This window comes from Engraulis encrasicolus, chromosome 22, assembly GCF_034702125.1.
Source record: "Engraulis encrasicolus isolate BLACKSEA-1 chromosome 22, IST_EnEncr_1.0, whole genome shotgun sequence".
Classification (NCBI taxonomy): domain Eukaryota; kingdom Metazoa; phylum Chordata; class Actinopteri; order Clupeiformes; family Engraulidae; genus Engraulis; species Engraulis encrasicolus.
Genome location: NC_085878.1, coordinates 2219410 through 2226909, shown reverse-complemented (window position 1 = coordinate 2226909; position 7500 = coordinate 2219410). Strand labels below are relative to the sequence as shown.

Here is a 7500-nt window from a genome sequence, read left to right as displayed (position 1 = left end):
TATGTCATACATATGACGTCGGGCAGTGTCAAGTAAAGTGTAACCAATCTCTTGAATCTTGAATCTTGAATCGGTAACACTTTAGAATAATGGATGCAAAAAAGCATTATAAAGACTTAATAAATAATTAACTATTGATGAACAAAACATTAACAAACGTTTGTAAATGACTAGGAAATGTAAACAAATGCTTGTAAATGACTAGAAAATGCTATGTTAATATTTTATATTTATCAAACATTTACAAGTTGCTTGTAAATGAATAAAATACTCTGTTATAAGGTGTGTAAAATCTTGCATATATCATTTGTAGATATTTTATAAAGCATTATATATAAAGCACTTAGTTAATAATAAAAACATTTGTTAGTGTTTTATTCATCATTAGTTAATTATTTACTGAGTCTTTACTAAGGAACATTATTATAAAGTGTTACCCTTGAATCTTGACATGATGACACCTGCCTTTCTGCCTGCTCTGCTCTGCTCTGCCTTGCCCTGTTCGCTGGCCCATGTGGCGATCTCGACTCTCTCGTCAGCTGCTATGGAGCTGCTTCTTCCTTCCTGTGTGACTCATCCTCTGCTGTTCTGTGTTGGCTTGCAGACTGGCTCCCCGTCGCTGCGCTCCTCACTCTATGAGAACTGCCCGCTGCCTCCGCACCACAAGCAGCTGCCGCCATCTGCAGGTGAGAGAGGGGAAGTGCATTTTTTCCCCGTTGGTCATGTCGATGAAAGAATGATAATAATAATTTAAAATAATAATAATAATAATAATAATAATAATAATAATAGTAACACCGGTAATAATAATGCTACTGCATAGGATCATTTGTCATATTTGGTGGATTTTAATATTACTTATGAGTGATTCTGAAGTAATGCTCTTTTACTCACCAAATTTTTTTGCTATTTCAATTTTTATCGAGCAAGATTTTCATATAGCATGAGGTCAGGTCAACTTTCTTCCATGGCGTTTTGCTGAGTGTTTTTCCATGCGCACCTGTGTGTTATCATCCCATCCTTCAGAAAAGCACTTCCATAAATAAGCTGTATGTTCCTCCACTGTGTTGTGACTCAGAGACGCTTACGCATCAGATGGGGAGTGAGAGAGAGAGTGAGAGTGAGACGGAGGTGGAGGTGCAGGAAGAGGAAGAGAGAGAGCAGGAGGAGGAGGAGGAGGAGGAGGAGAGGAAGGAGAGGGAAGAGGAGGAGGGTGTTGGTGGCGGCCCGCAAACGGAAGCACCATCGCTGCCAAGCGCAACGTCCGCACCCGCCCACTGCCATCACCACCACCACCACCTCCACCACCAAAAGGACAAGCAGCTTTTGCTTCCCCACCACCAGCCTGGCAAGCAGCCTTTGTCTGCTCAACACCACCACCACGATGACCAACCCTTTGCTCCCCACCAACACCATCACCAACACAGCGTTGACCAGCCCTTGGTTCACCATCACATCCACCACCACCAAGCCAATCAGCAGCCCTCCCTCGCTTCCTTCCACCAACAACAACAGCAGCAGGGCAACAGAAATGCCTTGCCCACCCAACACCACCACCCTCACCACTACCCTCATCCACACCAGGAGCAGCCCTTACCTCCCCACCACCAACCGCACCACCACCCACACCACCACCCCCAGGAGGAGGTGCCAAGGGAGGGCAGGTATTCCCACCACCACCACCTCCAGCAGGAGATGGCCTTGTCTGGGGAGGGCAGGTATTCCCACCACCACCACCACCCCCAGCAGGAGGTGGCCTTGTCTGGGGAGGGCAGGTATTCCCACCACCACCACCCCCAGCAGGAGGTGTCCTTGTCTGGGGAGGGCTGGTACCACGGCAGGCTGAGCCGGCGGGAGGCGGAGAGCCGTCTGGTCCACAGCGGAGACTTCCTGGTGCGGGAGAGCTGCTCGGCGCCAGGCCAGTACGTGCTGAGCGGACTGCAGGGGGACACGGCCAAACACCTGCTGCTCATGGACCCCCAGGGCACGGTATGGAGTAGGGCTGCACAATTAATCGAAAATAATCGAAAATCGTGATAAAATCTTGAAATCGAAGTTGTGATTTCAATCGTGATTCAATCGTGGCAATAGTGACCTACCTTTTGAGAGAGTCCTTGAAGCCAGAACATATTGACAGGCTGGTGTTTCTGGCCAGAAATCTGTCCACTTAAGTTTCATGCTAATGCCTTTACATAATTATTACAATTAATTTTATTTTGCTCATCCCGACTGTATTTCATTCTTGGTTATATTTCATCTTGTTATAATTTTCAAAAAAATCTGCAACAATCAATAATCGTGATTAATAATCGTGATTACGATTTTGACCAAAATAATCGTGATTATGATTTTTTTCCATAATCGTGCAGCCCTAGTATGGAGTACAGAGCTACTACAGAGATTATTTAAAGTGATACCGTCCCATTTTTGGAAATAAGCTCATATTACACCTCCCCTTGAGTTAAATAATAGGGTTTAACCGTTCTCCTGTACTTTTAACTGTTCTCTGAGTATGGCAGTCCAAATTTTACCTCCAAGCTAGCAATTAACATTGACTCCTATGAGACCAGTTAGCCGCCAGCTGGTCTCGTAGGACTCAATGTTAACTGCTAGCATGGAGGTAAAATTTGGACTGCCATACTCAGAGAATGGTTGAAAGTACAGGAAAAAGGTACAACTCAATTATTTAACTCAAGGTGAGGTGTAATATGAGCTTATTTCCAAAAATGGGACAGTATCACTTTAAGTATATAGAGATATGCCAATGTGATGGGTTGCTATGTTCACCTAACATGACCAGGTTCTGGTCTGCCTAAAGGGGCGTGTCATAATACTCCAGTCCTACAATGAATAGAACAGTCCTTAGGTCTGCCTAAAGGGGGACTCTAACACTGTGGGGTCCGGTTCTCGATTCTGATTGGCGTAAACCTACACCTTCCACCTGAAGATTCTATACGTGTCCAAGTTAGACCAAGCGCATCTACGCCGGTAATGAGAATATGTTGCAGTTGGGGTAGGGAGTCTGCAAGAAGAGCACATCTTTGCACCATCTGTGGTTGGGGTATCAGTGTGATTGCAAAGGCATTTAATTCCTTGTTGAGTTTTTGTAGCAAGTGTGTGTCTGGCAGCGTGCCGCACGCACACACGCTGAGTAACGTTGCCGGGGTAACCACAATCACTTCCTCAACCGCAACGGATCAAATTAATTGTTATTAAAGCGTTTTTAAAGAAATGTGGTCAGCGATTAAGTGTAACAGTGTTAGATAAGCAATAAGCCACTTGAGTCCGTGGGTTATGCTCAATTGATAACGGCCAAGGGGACGTTTACAGCACTCCGCTTCGCGTCTTGCCCCACTCCGCTTGGCCGTTATCAATTGAGCACAACCCACGGCCTCTCGTGGCTTAGTGCTTAATTCCCTACCCCTCCCCCTTGCAATAGTAGAACCCTGAAACAATGGGCCAATGGAATCTCTCTCTCTCTCTCTACTCTCTCTGGTTACTATGTATTCAGCGGCCGCCATATTTGTTCCGTTAGATGAATGAAAGACCTGTGAGTCTGCCGATTCTGGACAGTTTTGATTCGAAAGACAAGCGCCATGTGTATAAGAGAAAGGGTTAACCAAAAAATGTCAATACACACACATCACATAGGCAGTAGGCAGACTGTCACTGCCACCACCATAGACACGTGACACACACACACACACACACACAGTCGTACGTCCGCTCACACCCGATGTCGTAATGTGTGTGTGTGGTAGCCTCTATGGCGCCCATACGGCCATCTGGCCCTGTGGGAATAATGCAGTGTCATCGCACTGCTCTCCAACTGACCAGCTTTGGGCTTTATTATTTATTATCATTATTCATGTATTATTTATATGGAGGGTCATCACGCCACGCTCTCCAACTGGTCGGCCTTACTATGTTTTATTATTTATTTTGACAAAACACAGCCCATCAAATTTCACAACAGCAAGGGAACAAAAGGTTCTCAAATTCAAATCAAACTCTGTTATAGTACTATAGTAGAAACCCCATATAGCTAGTACATATTCAATTATTTCTTTAAGACATTCATTCAGACATAAATTCTCACGCTAGCTACTCTTAGTTAACAATAATGACAGGATAATGACTACTACTACTACTTCTACTACTATTACTACTACTACTACTACTACTACTACTGCTGCTGCTACTACTACTACTACTTCTGCTTTGTTATGTTGTTTTTACTGAGAAATAACAACAGTGTTATGGAGTTTGCCTTCACCCCCCCTTGTTTGTGTGCTTGTGTTGTCTTCTCAGGTGAGGACAAAGGATAATGTTTTCCAGAGTGTGGGTCACCTCATCCGACACCACATGGACAACCAGCAGCCCATCCTGTCATGTGGCAGCGAACTGTGTCTCCAGCAGCCTGTACTGCTGAGGCACTAGCCTGAGACCAGACCAGACCAGACGTGCTCTCTCTCCCTCGCTGTCTCTCTCTCTCTCTCTCTCTCTCTCTCTCTCTCTCTCTCTCTCTCTCTCTCTCTCTCTTCTCTCTCTCTCTCTCTCTCTCCTCTCTCTCTCTCTCTCTCTCTCTCTCTCCCTCCCTCCCTCCCTCCCTCCATCCCTCCCTCCCTCTCTCTCTTTCTCTCTCTCTCTGTCTCTCCTCCCTCCCTTCCTCTCTCCTCTCTCTCTCTCTCTCTCTCTCTCTCTCTTCCTGCCTGGGTCCATTGACCTGAGCCAATGTCAAAGGCCCTCTCATGAGTGCGTTTTAAACTAGGCAGCAGGGACCTGAGCTCTTCTCCACTTTATCTCTCTCTCTCTCTCTCTCTCTCTCTCTCTCTCTCTCTCTCTCTCTCTCTCTCTCTCTCTCTCTCTCTCTCTCTCTCTCTCTCTCTCTGCCTGTACATGTCTTCTCTGCACTTTCTTCTGTGGACCTCCTTTCACTTGCATGGCCATTGTAGCTACGTGAGTGTTCTATGACGAAGAGACATCTTGGTAACACTTTACTTGACTCCGATGTAATATGCATGTCATCACAGTGTCATAATAGTGTCATGACACAGATGCCATAGATAAGTCATACACATTATGTCCATGTCATAAACATTTTATGACTGTGACATTAGGTTATGGCAAAGACAACTTTGGGTCAACATAATGTTTATGATACGTGCATAACTGTGCCATGACACTATTATGACACTGTAATGACATGCCTATGACACCAGCGTCAAGTAGTTACCGAAATCTTTTGTCAGCGTTCATGGACTTTGTTCCCCCCATAGATTTGAACCACCACAAAGAGACTATTTTAGCTTACAAACACGTCTTACAGCACAAACTATACCGGTAACACTTTACTTGACGCCGGTGTCATAGGCATGTCATTGCAGTGTCATAACAGTGTCATGACATAGTTATGCACGTGTCATAAACATCATGTCCATGTCATAAACATTTTATGATTGTTGGCCTTAAGTGACATTGGGTTATTATGGCAAAGACAACCTAGGGTGTCTCTTAAGGCCAACAGTCATAAAATGTTTACGACATGGACATAATGTTTATGACTTATCTATGACTGTGTCATGACACTATTATGACACTGTAATGACATGCATATGACACTGGCGTCAAGTGAAGTGTTACCACTATACCAGTGTATCTACAAGCATACAGTATACTGTAAGTAGAGCAGAGTTGTTGCCTGCTGTGTTTTGTTGACTTGAAATGATTTTTTTCTTTGTTGATTTTTTTATATGGTGCCTTGTTGGAAGTATCAGACATAGGATTGAATATTTTGTAAACTAGACTTTTGTACTTTGTATTTTGATATGTCAGGGTTAGAGTCGGCAGAGATGATAGACTATGATTTCATATCATGAATGTGGAAGATCCAGCAGCCTGATATTGTATCTCTTTTGTGATTAAGCAGTAACTACATTTCAATATCATTCAATACAGTTCAATTCTGAAATATGCAACAAACACATAAATGAAATAAGTAAGAGTTTGTGCATCTGGGCTTCAATAGATTCAGAAGGTGCATGGAAAATCTACTTGACTAGACCTTGTCAGTGGCTTAATGTACTGTACGTATGTGACATAGAATGTTGACAGATGTGTACACTAGTGGTGTCAACAATGATCGATTCGGCGATCCGAATCGATGCGGGGCATGGACGATCCAGAATCGATCCGGCAAGTTCCAGAATCGATCCGGCAATTTTTTTAAGTTTCAATTACTTCCATGGATATTTCGGGAGCAAATGAATGTTCAATTAAATAAAAGCACTTCAAAACATTGCAAGACTGATACAGACTGATACAGAAAACAGCCAATAAATTGTTGCTCAGTATCTGACTACTTGTATTGCCTCATCATGACTGATTAAACATTTGCTTTGCTTTCAGTAGAAATGTAATGCATTGCAATGCATTGTAGAATTGAATCAGATCGGATCGGATCGCATAGAATCGAATCGAATCGCTACCTCCCGAATCGTGATCGAATCGGATCGTGAGGGCAGTGCCGATCCACACCACTACTGTACACTCATCATAAAGTACATGTTTTTATTTTTTTTGCTCATGTTTTTTTTACAATTTGTGATGCCTGAAGTCATGAATTGTGTACAAAGCAAATGCAAACTAACATAGGGTGCTCCAGCCAGCATTTCAGTGCAGAGAAATATACCCTAATGTTTTCAATATACCCTAATGTTTTCAATATACCCTAATGTTTTCAAAGATACGTTCATAGACATGCTAGACTGTAGTGGAGGAGTCTCCCCTTTTATACAAAGTTAAGAAACTGAGGCTGCTTGCAATTTTCATCGGGTGTCATGTGAAATCCTGAAAATATACAAACGGAGAGGAGCTTTGTACTCTCCACTGTAAATGTAATGCACCCCCCTTTTTTCTTTATACACATAGATGTAAATATTTTGATGAAATGAAATGCCTTCTATGCAAGAAGTTAGCATAGTTAGACGGACTTGCTTGCTTTAAAGTTTAGATAAGGTCGATGACATTTGAATGTGGACACTCCATTCTTGATTTTCCAAACGTAAATGTATTGTAGGAGTTCAGCCACCAGATGGCACTGTTGCATTAAACTTATTAAAACAAACTGACAAGGCCAGACATGCTTTTGCTTGAGTGGTGAATTCAACCAGTAATAAAAGATGTGTTCAAATATTTACCTTCACAATTAATTTACAGTCTGACAGATATGTGGGATGGGTTTTGCCTCAAGGGTTTACCAAAAGGGCAAATGAACATTAAGCATTGCAATGAATCACCATACGCTTGATACCGCAATTCTGCATAGCTTACCTCTAAAAAAATGATTTTGCCCAACTTTTCAGTTTTTCTTTTGTTTCAGACATGAAAAAGTTTTATCCTTTACCTGACATGTTTCGACGGTGTAACTTCCAACTTATTTTAAAATGTATGACACAAACCAACATCCATGCGAACCCACTGAAGACAGAAGTTACACCA

General features: G+C 42.9%; 1 protein-coding gene across 1 annotated transcript in view; it reads left to right on the top strand.

Moving 5' to 3' along the window:
* The window catches only part of LOC134439261 (SHC-transforming protein 4-like), a 32105-nt gene extending 27665 nt beyond the window's left edge, over nucleotides 1-4440 (top strand). Inside the window, exons 9-11 of the mRNA XM_063189158.1 lie at nucleotides 605-686; nucleotides 1079-1989; nucleotides 4312-4440. Coding sequence (XP_063045228.1) covers nucleotides 605-686; nucleotides 1079-1989; nucleotides 4312-4440 — 1122 coding nt within the window. The remainder of the gene's footprint in view (nucleotides 1-604; nucleotides 687-1078; nucleotides 1990-4311) is intronic.
* The last annotated feature ends 3060 nt before the right edge of the window (nucleotides 4441-7500 follow it).